The 19,313-nt window shown below is 37.9% G+C and overlaps 1 protein-coding gene across 1 annotated transcript in view; it reads right to left on the bottom strand.

The window, feature by feature from the left end:
* Positions 1-19,313, bottom strand: part of LOC109058302 (piezo-type mechanosensitive ion channel component 2) — a 128,962-nt gene that overhangs the window by 6,819 nt on the left and 102,830 nt on the right. The window contains 16 exon segments of the mRNA XM_042714028.1: positions 651-839; positions 919-1,066; positions 2,329-2,487; positions 2,570-2,784; positions 3,555-3,702; positions 3,802-3,922; positions 5,683-5,866; positions 5,940-6,122; positions 6,958-7,216; positions 8,038-8,313; positions 9,423-9,563; positions 12,900-13,065; positions 14,539-14,706; positions 14,787-14,855; positions 17,957-18,077; positions 19,190-19,288. Of these exon segments, the coding sequence (XP_042569962.1) occupies positions 651-839; positions 919-1,066; positions 2,329-2,487; positions 2,570-2,784; positions 3,555-3,702; positions 3,802-3,922; positions 5,683-5,866; positions 5,940-6,122; positions 6,958-7,216; positions 8,038-8,313; positions 9,423-9,563; positions 12,900-13,065; positions 14,539-14,706; positions 14,787-14,855; positions 17,957-18,077; positions 19,190-19,288 (2,646 nt within the window).

The raw sequence follows: 19,313 nt of genomic DNA, 5'->3' as shown, positions 1-19,313 counted from the left end.
AATAAAAAAAAAAAATTAACTTTTCAAACTTCTGACTTTTTTAAAATTTGAGTTCATATGAATAAAAAAAAGTCAGAATTGCAAGATTTAAACACAGAATTGTGAGCTATAAACGTCTTTTATATATATAAAAAGGCCAAATTGTAAGATAAAATTAAACTTTTTCATTTTTGATTCTATGGTGAAAACAAAAATCAAATCAAAATTCTGTGTTTATATTTTGCAATTCTGAAACAGTCCAGATTGTTAAAACAATGTCTGAATTGAGAAATAAAAAGCTGCCATTACCTTTTTTGTTTTATTTTTTAATTCGTGGCAGAAATTAGCTTCTTTTTGTTCCGGTTTCACAGACGGGGCTTAGCTTAAGCCAGGACTAGGCCTCAGTTATATCAAGCAGCTTTTATAAAAATGCCTTAGAAGAGATCTCGAGATGCACACCTGTAACGTTCTCTTCTGACATATTTTAAGATCTGTCAGAGCAAGATATTTTCAGTTGAGACGGCTCAAACAATGCATTTTAGTCTGGGACTAGCCTTCAGTCTTGTCTGTGGAACCGGAGGTTTGTTGTTTTAATTTGAACTTTAATTTGAGCCCTGATTTGAGTAGACTTCTGGCAGACACGTGTCTGTGAGCAGCAGTTCCTCACGCACCTGAAAGCCGCCCAGCGTGATGGTGACAGACACGTCCAGCGGTTTGTTGACCACTCCAGCCACAGACTTGACCAGAGACATGAAGAGCAGAGGAAACCAGACGATACAGATGAGCAGCATCACGATCATCCCCCCCATCCCGTACTTCACCACCTTCTTCTTCTTCTGTCCTCGAGGCTGGGGATACCTCTGAAAGAACACAAACACACCTCCGTGAGTCCTGGTTCTGAACGCTGCTCTGACAAGCTCTGGCTGGAGGTCCTCTCACTTTCTCCGACTCCCTCCAGCACTTCAGCACGAAGATGTGAGCGTAGATGTCCTCCACGCAGATCCAGCTGGACAGACTGAGCGTGGTGTCGGTCCAAACCCAGTCCATCACCGCCCGCAGCTCCGTCAGGAACGGCACCAACCGGAACCTGAGCATCATTCAGAAACATGAGACATGAAACACGAGTGTTTATATTACAACAGTGTGTCTAGTACTGCAAAACATGTGCAAATCTAGGCATTCTTTGGCGTAAAGTGATGAGAAGCTGGCATTGCAGTGATTTTATGATGGAGCAGCGTGCCTAAAACCCTCTGAACCGTGGTAAAATCACTGTAACACATGGCCTTAGTTGGCCTATGGCTTTTCTGAACAAAAACATCAGCGATATTAAAAAGCTGGATGATAAATCACGTTTTCTGAGAATGTAAAAAAATTAGTGCTGTCAAATGATTAATCGCGATTAATCGCATCCAAAATAAAAGTTTTTGTTTACATACTATATGTATGTGTACTGTGTATATTTATTATGTATATATAAATACATACACATACAGTAAATATTTTGAAAATATTTACATGTATATACATTTATATATTTATATTCTTATATTTTATATTATATATAAATATATTTAATATATAAACATAACATATTTTTCTTAAATGTATACATGCATGTGTTTGTAATTATATATATACATAATAAATATACACAGTATACACACATATATTATGTAAACAAAAACTTTTATTTTGGATGTGATTAATCATTTGACAGCACTAAAAAAATAAAAATAAAATGACAACAATCTTAATTACCAAATGTGTTTATTATTTTGAGCAGTCATAAACTGTTTAACCCTTATCATGTAGAAATGTGCAAAATATTTCATTAAAAAATTTGCCTAAATATAGAATTTTTTGCATTTTATATATACATGTTTTTGAAAGAAAGTCTAATCTGCTCATCTAGGCTGCATTTATTTGATCATAAATACAGTAAAAACTGTGAAATATTATTATGATTTAAAACAGCTGTTTTCTATGTGAATCTCTGTTAAAGTGTAATTTATTTCTGTGATGTGCAGCTGTATTTTCAGCATCATTACTCCAGTCTTCAGTGTCACATGATCTTCAGAAATCATTCTAATATGATGATTTGCTGCTCAAGAAACATTTCTGATTATTATCAATGTTGAACACAGTCGTGCTGCACAATATTTCTGTGGAAACTGTGATGCGTTTTATTTTTTATTAATTTAATGCATCCTTGATGAACAGAATTTTCATACATACCCTAAACGTTGTATATATATAAGCATTAATATATTTGTGGTCATCCACATGACTCTACTATGCTGTAATGCTCTGTGATGAACAGACTGTAATGAGTCCAGCGGAAGGTCTTACCCTTGGAAGAGGAAGAGATTGAGGTAATTATAGCTCTTGGTCAGGAAGTTGCCCAGCACGCGTGTGGGGTAACCGCAGCGGATCTGATACGCAGACAGACCGAAGTAGATGCACTTCACAAAGTACCAGAGCTGAGCAACTGTGTTCTGACTGAAACGCCTAGGAAATCAAACCCAGTCACTCGTTAGATGAACCTCAAGCTTCTTAAACGGGTTCATTAACGATATCATTCATCATTTACCTCTCGGTGACTCCGGGGAGAATGAAGAACATCCAGAAGTGAATGCCGAAGACCAGGATGACCTGGAAGATGACCTTCCCCATCACGGTCTTCCTCAGGTACAGCGCACGGTCCACCACCATCGTCCCAAACTGGATCAGCACCATCACCAGGAAGGCCTCGGGAACCTGGTCCTCTGACAGGGAGGAAGTGATGTCAGCCGCAGCAGAGTGTTTCTGTGGAGAAAACAATTTCACTTCAGTTTTACTGCACTTACATTTTTTTTTTTCTTTTTCAAAGTCAGCATAAATATTGTGAACGAATCATCCATATATGTTTTTTTTTTTTTTTTTTTTAGTATTTTGAGCTAATAACTTTTGATCAAAATGTCATAACTCCAACTTCTGAAATTACAGACTTGTCGACTTAAAAGATAATGTGTTCATCCTCGGGCCATTCAAGATTAGGATGAGTTTGTTTCTTCGTCAGGTTTGTAGAAATGCAGCACTGCATCAGTGTCTCAGCAATGGATGCTCTGCAGTGAATGGGTGCCGTCAGAATGAGAAACAAATCCAGCATTAAGATGTTTTTAACTAAAATACGAGTCCATAATAACACTTCCTCCAGTGAAAAAGTGTTCTGGTGTGAATCAGGAGAGAAATCTGCACAGATCAAGCAGCGTTTAAACAGCTCTAAACAAATATGTGTCTGGATTTTGATGTGAGAGACAACAGGAGATGCACTTTTTCACTGGAGGAAGTGTTATTATGGATTATAGACTCATATTTCTTAGTAATGGATTAATGTCATGTTTTGTCTTCTCCAGATGTTAACTGATGGACTGGAGTGCTGTGGATTATTGTGATGTTTTTATCAGCTGTTTGGACTCTCATTCTGACGGCACCCATTCACTGCAGAGCATCCATTGCTGAGACACTGATGCAATGCTACATTTCTACAAATCTGATGAAGAAACAAACTCAGGTGAAGGTGAAGCTCTACAAACCCCGAAAGCCCAAAATCCGAAAACGATGATGATGAAGTCGACCGTGTCGGCCAGGAACATGAGCACGTAGACGTCGGTCACGGCGCTGTACTCCGGGTGGATCAGGTTATAGAAGAACTGTCGAATGGGAATGTAGATATCCAGAATCCTGAAACAACAGGAACACAGCAGATCGAATACTTACAAAAATAATATGACCATGTAACTTCCTTTTGAAATAAATGAGTGAGGTGAGCGGGAGTCTCACGTTTTGACAGTGAAGCGCTTGGCTTTGATCAGCTGTTCTCTGAGCTTGTCCAAAATGAGCTCCTTGCGGCTCTTCTGTTGAGCGCTCAGTGAACGCAGACTCATCCCGGAGCCGCTGCTGCCTGCGGACACACATCCAGAGCCCAGGTCAGGGACCCACGGGGCCCTTCAGACTGAAAACTGAGGTGTGCGAGCTGTTTACGTATTTGGGAGCACGTGTGTGAATAAACAAGTCCCTGCAGGTATTTAAAATATCTAAATGTCATTTGGGGATAGAAAAGCCTAATGTGATTATTAATTAAACAGGTTCTGATTTCATTCAGTGAATGTGAACGCTGGGCATTCACAGTCCAAACGCAGCACTGCTGTGTGTTTGCAAACAATGAAAATCACAGCATTTATGCCAAATGCTGATGATCAGCTGTTGATGAATTATGACAGTGTTTACTTTTCGGTGTTAATAAGATGTTGTGCATTTTATCTCCCTCTTCTTTGTGAGCAGCCAGAAATAGTAAAGCATAGACATTTCAAAATAAGAGTCATGGTGCATTCTTTATAATTAAAAGTCCAGTATTATGCACAAGGTTTTGTTTTGTTTTCTTTGGGTAATGTTGCTAATTTGGTTACACAGTAAACTGTATCTAGCATTTAGTTCAATGTAAACTCTTGTAGCCCCTCTCTGGGCAAACATTAATTAACACATTACATATATAGATTTTACTAGAATCGGCACAATAATCTGTTTTTATTGGATATATAAGTATGCAATTATCAAATACAGTTTCAAGCTGAAATATATAAAAAAATAGAGCACTCTTTGTACTTTTTTCTTCTTTGCATCCCAAGTTTTTTTAACGTGCTCCTGATTTTTGACTTTAGGAGGACACGTGCTCGTTGGGAAAAAAGTAAGTAAGCTGCGATCTCTTTCAGCTAATTTTCACAGCCATAATCCACTGATTTCAATAGAAATCCAAGCGAATGCTGGAAGATTTCCACACACAGATTTCACATCGGCTTCAGCTGGTCACGCAAATTCATGATTACGTTTTTTTGTTTGTATTTTGTTTTTACTGATATATGTGACCCTGGAGCACAAAACCAGTCAAAAGCGTCAATTTTTTTAAATTGAGTTTTATGCATCATTTGAAAGCTGAATAAATAGTCTTTCTATTGATGTCTGGTGTGTTAGGAGGACAATATTCCAAAAATCTGGAATCTGAGGGTGCAAAAAAAATTAAAATATTGAGAAAATCATCTTTAAAGTTGTTCAAATTAAGCTCTTTGCAAAGCATATTACTAATCAAGAATTAAGTTTTGATAAATTTACGGTAGAAAATGTACAAAATATCTTCATGGAGCATAATCTTTACTTGATATCCTAATAATTTTTGGCATAAAAGAAAATTTTGACCCATACAATGCATTGTTGGATATTGCTACAAATATACCCCAGCGACTTAAAACTGCTTTTGTGCTGCAGGGACACATATAGCAATTTCTGTAAAGTAAAAAAAAATAGAGTTTGACATAACTAGAAAACCTTTTATAAATTATGAAAATGTACATGATTTTTTTTTTTTTTTTTTTTCTTTTTTTAGATTTTAATACATTCTACCACTTTCCCATTTGTAAATTTATTTCCAAGACTGTGGGAATTTCAAATAAGGCTGTTCTTGAAGAAATATGTCACCTTGCAACCTGATCTGTATCAGTTTTAGCTCATTTTAAAGCTTGTTTCGTCTTGTTTTCAAGTCATCTTGAGGCCCCCTTGGAAGTTTGCTGAGGTCCCTGGCTGAGAACCACTGCAATTAGACCTTTCTGAGCCACCAAACTTCACAAATGTGAGTGAAGGTTCACGAGCAGAAGCGTGTATTGAGCGCACCTGCTTTAGAGCGGGCCGAGCGCTGCGAGACGCTGGAGGTCTGCCGGCGCACCGTGGCCTTGCTGTGGAGGGGTTTTCTGGAGACGGGTGAGGCGTCTTTCTCTTCACTGTCTGATTCAGTGTGCTGAGAGCCCGCAGTCTGACCTCCCGACCTGGGCTCATCTTCATCCCACAGACCATAGCACTGAGGAAGAAGAGCACTCTCACGTTTCCTGTTCAGTCCAGACACGTCACACACATCCAAGAGCGTCTCCTACCTTCAGGATGGAGCGGTGGAAGAAGAGCGCCAGCAGCTGGATCAGGTCGTAGTGGACGTAGCCCTCTTTCTTCTCCACACCGATGATGTTGGGTGGGTGGAAGGGTTTGGATTTGTCCAGCTCTATGCTCTGGTTAAACGGAAAGAAGCCGAACTGGAAGAAGTACTTGATGACTATGGTGACCTGTGTGAGAAAATCAGAATATACTATTTTGAGAAAGAACAGTGCACCATTTTATTTAGATTAACCCCTATGGTCTCGAACATCACGTGTAATGCACAAAAAATTATTTTATATTTTATATTATATTATTTTATATTATAAAAATTATATATATTTGGGGAATTTGTTAAACCCTGTGTGAGTGAAGTCAGTACATTTTAGTGCAATGCAAGAACATAAAATAGCGTTTTCAGGAAAAATTTAATTCATGAACAATAAAAAAAATACTTCTAAAGCATTTATTAAACTTACTGTACTCGTTAATTCCAACATTTACTAATACATGATTAAAATTGTATTTGTAAATATAATTTAACGGATCTGAGCTGACATGAACTAATAATGAACAGTTGTATTTTCATCTGAACATAAGGATTAATAAATAAATACTGAAATATTTAATGTTAATTAATGTTAGATAACGCATTAACTCACGCAAACCAAAATTTGGTTATTTTAAGGTGTCCTTGTTGCAGTGTAATTATACAATTAAAGTTGCAATACATAACTTTTTTTGTTTCATGATATCTTTGTTTCCTTTTTTTTTATATACCTGTAACATTTAAATACAGATGTAGATGTATAGATGGTGTTCTGTTTATTAACTGCTAGATCGCCAAAAGTTATGCATCGCAGCTTTAAGTATTGAGTAATATTAATAAACAACATGTACTACAGGTTTAGAGTTTGGTTTGTAATTATGCATAATTTACTCTTATTACTATAGCAAGTGCATGTAACGTGTAACACAGACCCTGTAAGATAAAGTGTCTGTGGTGTGAGCGTGCAGCGATACCTCCGTGTAGACGATGGCGGTCATCCAGAAGCGTTTGCTGGGCCGGGGAACAGACAGCATGGCCCAGAGGAAGATGAGGATGGGCAGCACCAGCGTGGCCACCGATGCGGAGATCATGTGGTTGAGGATGATGACCAGATAACACACCATCTCGGAGTGAGCCACCAGCATGTTGTAGAGAGCGTAGCAGAGCTGGAGGAGCTGCGGCTGAGAGCGGTAGAAGTGCTCCGACGCCTCCAGCTCCTCGTCATAGAACATCCTGACACACAGAAGATCACAGAACACACACAATCACTTATTATGTACTTTTCAAGTGTGCTTTCACATACACATGCTATCACATATTTAGATTTTAATTTCTATTTATTGTATTGCTATTTATATTTTAATCTCTCTCATTTTTTTTCTCCCTAACTTACTCCACATGACATAAATAGCCTTGCTTTAAGAACATAAAGTAAAATAATTTAACCAATTGGACCTTAAAATATTATGGTTACTGTTTAAGATTTTTATATATATATAATTTTAAGTGTTGTTGAAATTGATACACGTGTCAAATATTACATTTTTACATACGCTACTGTTCACAGGTTTGTTTTTTAAAGAAATTAATACTTTTATTCAGCGAGGATGCATTAAATTGATCAAAAGTGACAGTAAAGTCATTTATAATGTTACAAAAGATTTCTGTTTCAAATAAATGCTGTTCTTTTGAACTTTCTATTCATCTGTGAATCCTGAAAAATAGAATGTATCACAGTGTTCCACAAAAAAGTTGTGCAGCACAACTGTGTTCAACATTGATAATAATCAGAAATGTTTCTTGAGCAGCAAATCATCATATGAGAATGATTTCTGAAGATCATGTGACACTGAAGACTGGAGTAATGATGCTGAAAATACAGCTGCACATCACAGAAATAAATTACACTTTAATAGAGATTCACATAGAAAACAGTTGTTTAAAATTTTAATAATATTTTTATTATATTGAATTAATCAAATAAATGCAGCTCCAGGTCCGTCACACACAGAGCAGCGTGAGCTTCAGGTGTTTAGGTCACATGATGTTCTCACCTGCTCCGCAGCAGCTCACTGGCTGTCAGCTGGTGGCTCATTGAGAGCAGAACGTCTGCGCTCTTCTCATCAGGTGTTTGGATCCTCAGCCTCCTTCCCTCCGCGTCACACACTGAGTCCAGGCCCGTGGCTTTACTGTACGACGGAGGGATGTCCGCTCCGCCCTGCGTCCAGAGTTTGTCTGGATGCTCTCTCAGCTCTCGCTGGCTCACGGCCTCCTCGACGGTGTCGCTGGTGCCCTGCCGCGAGTACAGCTCAGTGCACTGCGTGCGGTCACTGCCAGAGGAACAGACTTCAGGTCAGTGAGAAGAAGGCTGATAGCTGTAATTCATGTAAATAACCACAAGGGGGACCGCCACCCCACTTTACCCAGAACACTACCGTAAAACACTGCACACTGCCTACTCTTTATTTATTTTTAGGGATGTGAAACAGCAAAATACAGTAACAAACAGAAAAATATATTTCTTTGTATATTAATGAATAATATATAAAATTATTTATTGCATTTAAAAAAATATACAGAATAATGCATTGTTTATATATGACAATATATTAATTAATACATTTATATAAAATGATTTTTTGCTTCCATATTAAAAAAAAAAAAAAAAAAAAAAAAAAAAACACATCATGTGGCCATGACTTTTAAAAGACATCTAATTCCAGTCCGAATATCCTAACATTTCAGTATGAATATCTGTTCAGCTCTATGTAAACCCGAGCATAACCTCATGAAAGAGAAACTGTCTTAGAATCACAAGATGTAAACTCGCAATTAAGAGCTTATAACTTGTAAATATAAGATATAAACTCAGCATTCAGAGAAAAATTCAGCATTGTAAGATGTAAACTCTGAACTGTGAGAAAAAAGTCAGAACTGCAAGAAAAAAAAAAAAGAGTAGCAGTTAACTTTTTTTATTCTGTGGCAGAAAATATATATATATATTGTGAGATTTAACTCAGAACTGTGAAAAAAAGATTTCTATCTTAAAGATTTCTTATATATTTATTTATTTTTAGTTTTGCTATATTTTTAGTTTTGGCAGGCAGTGCAAACCGAGCAGGATAAATTAACAGTATCTTAGGAAACTTCAGTAATAAATCATAGACTGATCCAGCATATATTACGTTTATAATCTGTACGGTGCAGTGACTGAATTCACTCTGAACATCTGTGTGAAGAGACCCTGTGCTCTGGCTGTGTGTGAGCAGAAGGTTCTGGAAACACAGTCCGTCTGTCATCACAGGGCTACAGTAACCATCCACAGCTGTGTGTGTGTGTGTGTGTGTGTTACACGCATAATAGAGTCACCTGCCTGCTAACTGGTAATGACAGAAAGCCCCGGAGCTGTAAGTACACAGAAACACAGGGAGGGTCATACCTGGCTGCACTGTCTGCAGACGACGACTGCAGGTCTACACCAGACAGACGGCAGAGTCTGGGGCGAGCTCGCTGGCTGGTTTTGAGAACGTGCTCCCTGGGTTCCTCAGACTCCAACAGCACAGTGGATTCTGTGTACACACTACAGAAAACAACCAGGTTCAGGATTCACTTACAGAATATAACATGACAGTAGCATGTTTTGTTGGATATTGATCAAAAGTGACAGTAAAGACATTTATAATATGACAAAATATTTCGGTTTCAAATAAATGCCGTTCTTTTGAAACTTCTATTAATCTGTGAATCCTGAAAAATAAAATGAATCACAGTTTTCACAAAAATACTGTGCAGCACAACTGTGTTCAACATTGATAATAATCAGAAATGTTTCTTGAGCAGCAAATCATCATATTAGAATGATTTCTGAAGATCATGTGACACTGAAGACTGGAGTAATGATGCTGAAAATACAGCTGCACATCACAGAAATAAATGACAGTTTAACAGATATTCACACAGAAAACAGCTGTTTGTAATTGCAAAAATATTTCACAATATTACAGTTTTAACTGTATTTTTGATCAAACAAATGCAGCCTTGGTGAGCAGAAGAGACTTCTTTCAGAAACAAAACAAAAAATTGAATAGTGTAAATATGGTAATCAGTATCAATCAATATATAAATATTTACATCTTAAAACATCAAACCACGAAACACAACAGCATATGTCTAGCCAATATCTATTTAATTTTATTTTTAATTAGCTGAGGAATCTGATGATTTGGCGTCAGTGTGTTGGTGAGACAGAAGGGTGTTGTTGAAATCTGGGACACTGAACCCTTGGCAAACACCTTATCTGCAGTGTGTGCCTTACACTGGGTGTAGCGAGAGTAAAAATAAGTCCAAATAAGTCGTCCTGCAAAATAACAGTCTGCTACACTGAACTGAGCTGCTCATTTAATGAGAACAGTGTCTGATTTACAGTTCACAGTCACTAAAATGAAATCACAGAAGCCGCATTCACAAGAAGGTGCTGCTTAGGTCATCATTTTATATACCTGGATTTTTACTAGCAGACATCTAGTGCTGTTTTGAGAATCCTCTACAAGCTACTTTGAGCACTTATATAGACTACTGAGAAGCGCTGGGTATCGAAGACCAGCTCCAGTTTAGAACCGGTTCAGGATTTCCAAGAACTGTAGATTCAATAATTAATTAATGTGATTTTAAACCATTCAAGCGCAAGAGGATGCAAAAGAGAACTCAAGTCGGCACTCATACACACATCCAAAACATGAACACGGAAAGCTGTCTCTCATATGTTGTGCGAATACGGAGTTGAGATCTCTTTCACGTCTTCTTGAACGGACAAATACACACAAATTTATGTTAAAATTTCCTCGTAAACACAGCTGGTCTTAAGTGAACATGAACAGTTGAGAAAGAAAGCGCATGTGTGTCAGTATATTGGAACAATGCAGTAGGTCTTAAAGTGACAGCAGCCTAATATTCCTGTTTCTGTCTGTGCCATTAAATGTTAATCTTAACTGATCTTAACTGAACAACTTCTGTAACTTTAATAAGGATTCATCTATAGTTTAACTATAAAAAGAAAACTATGCAGTGTCATTACATTTTAATTTGATTTGACAGTGTAACCATATAAAATGAAGGGAACAAATAAATAAGTGTGTGTGCGTGTGTGTGTGTGTGTGTGTGTGTGTGTGTGTGTGTGTGTGTGTGTGTGTGTGTGTGTGTGTGTGTGTGTGTGTGTGAAAATATGTGCATTAAGGTCAGAACACCCCCAGCCTTTCAGTCAATAATTCCCCTGCTGATATACAGTAGTTCCCTTCCTAAATGATAAAATCAGCTGTATTTTTACATAAAGCCCACTTATACTGTTTGAGAAAACATATTAAGTATAATAAGTATAAATATGAATTTTTTTTTAATTATTTAATTTATACTTTAAAGTCAAAGTAAATTAAAGAAAATATCACATGGGAATATTTATTTCATATTAAGCTTTTTTTCTACCCTTTGCATTAAATGAAACACTAAAGGGGTCATGAACTGGCTTTTATTATTATTATTATTATTATTTTATACTGTTATCTGAGGTCCACTTATGATGTTCAAAAACATCAAAATCAATAAGTAATAGGCTATTTTCTGCCCTGGTTTTGAGGCCGGCTTGAGAAACGTTGGTTTTTATGGGCGTGCCGCATTGAAGACTTGGACTGCTATGATTGGATAACAGTTTTGCATAGTAAACTAACTTTCTGTGTGTTCACACAAGTTACGTGTAGTCTTCTACTACTCTTATAAAACAACAAAAAAACAAGAAAAAACAAACCAACCCCAAAAAAACAAAAATTAAAAAAAATAAAAAAAATTTTCATCACTCACATAAGAGTGCTGCGTCATTCCTGTCAGATCCGATATAGACGCACAGCACTGATTTTTAATCTCAGTCTTTCTGCAAATCCAGCGTCGACCTGCGTCTTGTTTACAAAGGAATCCGCGGTGAAATGAAGCGAACAAACGCTCAATGTTTAACTCGCGTGAGCTGAAACTTTATTTTTAATGCATTCCTAGTATCTGAATCTGAAGGAAGCTTATGCAGCGGCTGTGTTCTTCCACAATCAGGCTCAGATCTTCAACCGCATGTTTATTGCTTGGTTGCTCGATCCGGTTAAGCGTCACTTATGTTATTTCCCTTCTATGTCATGCGTGAATCAGTGGGCGGGGCTACATAATTAGGCACTGATATTCTTCTGTGGAGGCGGAGCTTAACTTACAGGATATTCTTTTAGTACGATGACCCTAAGTAAAAGTTGATTTCTCATGACCCCTTTTAATTCATATTTATCTGTAAAACACTTTTCACCTAATTTTTCCATGGGAACCCTATCAAAAACATTTTTATGTGTATTTTACCACCCGATAATAGTAATAGTAAACTACTTATTTTTAGGACAACACCACTGGTCTAGATGTTTTTGCTGTGGTATCTTTGGCAAAAGTTCATTGTGTTCGAGTGTTCTTCAGGCTGATGATTTTTGTTCATTCAGCTGCGACAAAATGTTTTGCAAAAAGACAGAATAAATATGTTTGATATCTTATTGTTTGACTTGGAATTGCTAAGAATCGAAATCGATAAGCAGCATCTGAATCGCTAAACACCCTAGCCTTTACTAAACACAATCTCTGCCATACTTTAGCTCTCCGTACACTTCTTTCCTGCAGACAGCTTTTACAGAAGACCTTTTCTCCTGGATAAGAAAACAAAAGAGTGGTTTTCATGGCAGTAAATCGACCCTGAGATAAGCGGGACTAAGTTTGCGAGAAGCCATCTGCAGGCATGAAAAAATATTATTTCAACTTTATAAAGCTGGAAATAATAATTAAATGACGTGATTTTCTTTCCGTTCCTTTAAACAGATCTAGAAGACACTGAGTGGAGTTCCTTCACCTGGACAGGTTTTCTCTGGAGAGATCGGACTCGTAAGCCTGGCTCCGCAGGGGGCTGAAGTCCGAGTACACGTCCTCAGTCCGGTCCAGGCTGGACTGGGTGGACGCTGGCCTGCACATCTGTCTCTGGTAGTACATGTGGATGCTGTCCCTAAACCTAAAGTTCCACAGCACTGCAGCACAAAACATGATAAACATTATTCATCTGAGGTGTAATTATATGCTAATACCGATTCTGCATATGATTCCATGCAGTCGAGGCATTCTGAGGGCCATCTAACATCTAAGTTGGAGTCATTTGAGCCTACAAGATTCAATGACACTTATTTTAATATATACTGCTGAAGTGTTCATCTTGTTGTCATAACAATTGTCAGTCGAGGCATTCTGAGGGCCATCTAACATCTAAGTTGTCGACTGTATTTTCTTTAATATTAAACTGTAATACTGCTGAAGTGTTCATCTTGTTGTCATAACAATTGTTTTGTACACTGTAGTAGATTATAAAATAATAAATAGGTAATATTTAATAATGGTTGCTTCTCAAATCAATATTTCATGTCTGTGTCATTATTTATGTGGTGAAAAGCTGTGTAAACTGTTTTTCTTCACAGAAGCTTTGCATTTAAAGATCTACTATAATATTTCAACACTCAACATAAATCAACATTTTTTGTGTAATTATTTATGTATGCGGTAAACAGCCTTGTAATAAGTGGGATAATGTAAATCCAGCTGGTTGTCATTGCAAAATAATTTATGTTTGCAATAACTTTACATTACCTTTACATTACCATTTACATTATCCCTTACTTATAGTACTTAATAATATATTGAATTAGCTTTTCTTTTTATATTTTTAGTTCTCATTTTAGAGTTGTAGTAATTTTGTTATACGTTTTTGTTTTTACTAGTTCTTATAGTTTTTAAATATTTATTTTTACCTTTATATTTACTTCAGTTTTAGTAATTCAGACTTACTACTTCAATTTATTTATTACAGTAAGTTGCTAAGGCAACATATCTAACATTTCTCATTTTTTTTGTTTTTTTTTTTTTTTTTTTTTTTTATTTATATTTTATTTATTATTTTATTCTATTTCAGCTTCAACTGAATTAGGGGAAATTATTTTTTAATACAGTCAAAGTATGGATATAACCAAACAACATAACATAGCTTTACATAAAGTTTCCAAAGTATGGATATATCTAACCATTTTCACAACTCTTCTACTGAATAAGAAGTTAAAGAAAGAAAATAAAAAATTTCATAAACACCAAGTTGTAGCCAATGACATATTTTAAAGCTGTATACTGTATTGTCAAAAAGGTGCTTTCATTATAAAATTTTTATGGTTATATTTTTATACATTTTTTAATTAGAACATTTAATCACATTAGATTTTCATTCTTTTTACAGTACTAAAATCACAGTTTTTGTATATTATAATACATAAACACAAAAAAAAATAAAAAAACACAAATTCACATGCACACCAAACAATTATAAAAAACATAAATAGAAAAAAAAAGTAAAGATCATTATTTGTCATGTGCACCCAATAACTTATAATAAAATACAAATGCAGATGCAGGCCACTCTACAGCACTCTAGTGTGTGATTTCTGGTGCCAGCACTACCTTTTTGACCTCGTGAGTGAGCATGCAGCGTTCAATACGCAGGACAGTGGAGATATCAATGTGCTCCTGGCAGATGGAGTTAAGCCAGGCGGTGAAACTGTCCAGCAGAGCCAGGAAGAGCACCCAGGAGAACTTCACGATGTTAAACACTCGCTTCAGGATGTTATCTGGAGCAGAGAGATATGCATATTGATGCATATGACGATTGTAAATCATAATAAGAGGAGTATTTGAAGTGTGGTCTCACCTGGTCCTTCAGATACCTCCTCCTCTGTAACACCTTCCTCCTGATCTGCTTCCTCAATGGACACATGCACTGCAATTGATGAAAAAAAGAGTAATAATTACAGTGTTATTAGAACGTAATTGCAAATTACAGTTTTATAACAATGTAATAAGCAGATAATAACCTTTAACCCTAATTTGTTACACCAATGTATCACTTTTTCAGTTTCAGATACAATTTCAAAATGTGAGTGTGCTGGGCAAGCTATTTTTTTAATATATTAACTGAATGTATTGGCTCTAGCTGGCTCCTGAATCTGGCGAGAGGGTTGAAAGTCTGTCCAGCCATCATATGGGATGAATTGACCATAGCGAATGTAACACGGCCCTCTTCATCTGTCAGACCCAAGAATGCCGGGGCCTGGAGGCCGCCCACCAGGAGGGAGCTGGCAGAGCGAGCCTCCATTTACAAACTGCAGCAGAGCGGGTTTAATGAGGTGCTTGATGTTCCCAGAAGAGTCACACTCGTGTTTACAAAATGACTATTAAAGACCCGAACATGTAATTCATAGAAACAGAGAACTACAGAGCGTTGAAACCAGGGCTACACATCTATCTGTCCATCCATCTGTCCGTGTTCATCTGTCTATCTATCTGTCCATCTATATATCTGTCCGTGTTCATCTGTCTATCTATCTGTCCATCTATCTGTCCATACATCTCTGTCCGTGTCCATCTATCTGTCTGGTCATATATATCTGTCCATGTTGTCTATCTATCTGTCTATCTATCTGTTTGTCTGTGTCATATCTATCTGTGTCTGGTCTATCTATCTGTGTCTCTCTATATCTATCCATCTGTCCATACATCTATCTAGCTGTCTGTGTCCCTCTGTCTATCTATCTGTTTGTCTATATATCTGTCTGTGTCCATCTATCTGTCTCTATCTGTCCATCTATATATCTGTCCGTGTTCATCTGTCTATCTATCTGTTTGTCTATATATCTGTCCGTGTCTGTCTATCTGTCTGTCCATCTATCTGTCCATACATCTATCTGTCTGTGTCCATCTGTCTATCTATCTGTTTGTCTATATATCTGTCCGTGTCTGTCTATCTAGCTGTCCGTGTCCATCTGTCTATCTGTCCATACATCTATCTGTCCGTGTCCATCTGTCTATCTATCTGTCTATCTGTCCATACATCTATCTGTCCGTGTCCATCTTTCCAACAAACCGTCTCTATATATGTCTCTGTCGATCTATCTGTCCGTGTCCATCTGTCTATCTATCTGTCCGTCTATATATCTGTCCGTGTCTGTCTATCTATCTGTCCGTGTCCATCTGTCTATCTATCTGTCCATCTATCTGTCCATACATCTCTCATATCTGTCCGTGATCTGTCCATCCAACCTACCTTTCCCACCATCCAAACTACCATTCCAACCATACAACCTACCTTTCCGTCTATCTATCTGTCGTCCATCTGTTCATCTGTCTATCTGTCCGTATTTGTCCGTTATCTATCTATCTGTCCCATCGTGTCATCTGTCTATCTGTCCGTCTATCTATCTGTCCATACATCTATCTGTCCGTGTCCATCTGTCTATCTATCTGTCCGTCTATATATCTGTCCGTGTCTGTCTATCTATCTCTACCTGATCTACCATACAATCTATCTGTCCATACATCTCTGTCCGTGTCCATCTGTCTATCTATATGTCCGTGTCCATCTGTCTTTCTATCTGTCCGTCTATCTATCTGTCCATACATCTATCTGTCCGTGTCCATCTGTCTATCTATCTGTCCGTGTCCTTCCATGTCCATCTATCTATCTACAATCCAACCCACCAATCCCTCCTTTCCACAAATATCTATCTAGCTATCTGTCCGTCTATTATCTGTCAACTGTCCGTGTCCTCCAGCCAATCTAGCTATCTGTCCGTCTATCTATCTGTCTGTCCATCTGTCTATCTATCTGCCATCCGTCTATCTATCTGTCCGTCCGTCTATCTGTCCGTGTCCGTCTCTCTATCTATCTGTCTGTGTCTGTCCATCTATCTGTCCGTGTCCGTCTGTCTATCTCTCTGTGTCCATCCATCTATCTGTCCGTGTCCGTCTGTCTATCTGTCTGTGTCAGTCCATCTATCTGTCCGTGTCCGTCTGTCTATCTGTCTTCCATCTATCTGTCCATTTGTCTATCTGTCTGTTTCCGTCTGTCTATCTATCCTGTCCACTGTCTACATGTCGTCTATGTCCCATCTATCTATCTGTCAGTGTCCATCTGTCTATCCCAACTGTGTCCTAGCTATCTGTCCGTGTCTGTCCATCTCTATCCGTCTCCATCTATCTGTCTGTCCATCTATCTCCACGTTCTATCTGTCAGTGTCCATCTGTCTATCTGTCTGTGTCTGTCCATCTATCTGTCTGTCCATCTATCTGTCCGTGTCCGTCTGTCTATCTGTCTGTGTCTGTCCATCTATCTGTCCGTGTCCGTCTGTCTATCTGTCTTTCATCTAACCTTCCATTTTCCTATCCTACCTACTCCATCTGTCCATGTCCATCTGCCTACCATCCATCCATCTAACTGTCCATATCTGTCTATCTATCTGTCCATCCGTCTATCTGTCCATGTCCGTCTATCTATCTATCTGTCCATGTCCATCTGCCTATCTGTCATCCATCTATCTGTCCATGTCCGTCTATCTATCTATCTATCTATCTATCTATCTATCTATCTATCTATCTATCTATCTATCTATCTATCTATCTATGTCCATCTGTCTATCTGTCCATCCGTCTATCTGTCCGTGTCCGTCTGTCTATCTATCTGTCTGTGTCCATCTATCTGTCCATCCATCTATCTGTCCGTGTCCGTCTGTCTATCTATCTGTTCATCTGTCTATCTATCTGTCTATCCATCTATCTGTCCATCTGTCTATCTGTCCATGTCCATCTATCTATCTTTCTATCTGTCGTCTATCTATCTGTCGTCCATCTATCTGTCCGTCCATCCATCTGTCACCCATCTATCTGTCATCCATCTATCTATCTGTCCATCCATCCATCCATCCATCTGTCCATCCATCTATCTGTCATCCATCTATCTGTCCGCGTCCGCCTGTCTATCTATCTATCTATCTATCCCCATGAGTGTTGAGGAAGAGTATGACTGGTTCAGATGTATCATCGTACCTTCCTTCTGGTTCTTCTTGCTTGTTCTGCCCTCCGTGTACCTTTGCCAGAATCGCCGTCTTTCCTTACTTTGCTCTTTCATGGCAGTTTTCGAGTCAGTTATCCAGGCATGATACACAAACTGAGAAGCAGAGGATCATGTTAGACAAAGATATGGACAATGCAGGAATCCAGATAGGATAGCGAGCTGCTTTTGGGTTGGGTGTTTATATGCCATGTCTAACTACAGTGGTATTTTGAATCAGTCTTTGAGCCCAATTTAAGTGCCCCTCTAGTGAAAAACAAAGAGTCTTATACACATGCAGGGTATGAACTTGCACTCTGTTCCAGTCCTTTAGCAGAGCTGGCAAAACAGACTGTTTTAGGAAAAGGGTCACTTCAGATCCCTGTCAATCAAAGACACCAACACAATAAACAAGACAGGAAACCAGCTTTAGGGGATGTTTTGCTCCAAAGGACAGACATTCTGATTGTGGTGTCAGGTCTCGTCCAAAGAAAGAATGATTACACTGTTCACAAAGGAGAAAAACACAGCCTTTGTTTAACTGGCACAACCAAACCCCAGAAAAACCTCCCAGAAAAATGTCTGCAACTCGCATGCATCAAGGGCTGGATGATCTGTCTATCTATCTATGTATCTATCTGTCATCAAGGCATGTTTCTCACACACAATTTTTTTTTAAATTGAATCATACATTTACATGATCCAGTATAACAAAGAAACTCTAAACCAGAGTTCAGAATAAAGTTATTAATATGAACTGTACTTTAGAAAGTTTTAGAAATAAATCAAACTTACCAATTCTAACAACATTTTTTTCTAGCTATTAAAACATGTTTCATACTAGGTAGGTAAAACCTGTCTAATAACGACTTTTGGAAACTAATTTTATATTTCCAGCAACATTACCTCATGAATTTTTAATATATCACCCAGCCCTGCATGCTCCTGCAATCGACTGCATATTACACTGCATTTCCTTGGCATGCAATGCACCGTATCGGCTCTGTTTACATGGCAGCCAGATGATTGACGTGCAACTGTAATAATCGGCCATTTCGGCTCTATTAGCTCTCCATTTACAAGTTAGAGAAATAAATACATGTATATTGTGCAACTGGGGAGCAGGAAAATGCAGTGGAGCACCATAGCCGTCGGTGCTCATAGAGGACAGAGCTGACACATACTACAGCATACAGAAGAGAGAAGATATATCAGGCATTGTGAAGTACCTTGGCTGCCCTGATTACATACTGCAGTACAGTTTTGGGCAGTTTAATGACAGACTTTGGTAAAGCCAGCAAAGCAGAGGCAAACTTTCGGATAGCTCTCTACAAGAAATGACAGAGCAGGGAT

Source organism: Cyprinus carpio, chromosome A24 (genome assembly GCF_018340385.1).
Source record: "Cyprinus carpio isolate SPL01 chromosome A24, ASM1834038v1, whole genome shotgun sequence".
Classification (NCBI taxonomy): Eukaryota; Metazoa; Chordata; class Actinopteri; order Cypriniformes; family Cyprinidae; genus Cyprinus; species Cyprinus carpio.
Note: the sequence above shows the minus strand (reverse complement) of the source record. Positions and strands in the feature narration are given on the sequence as shown.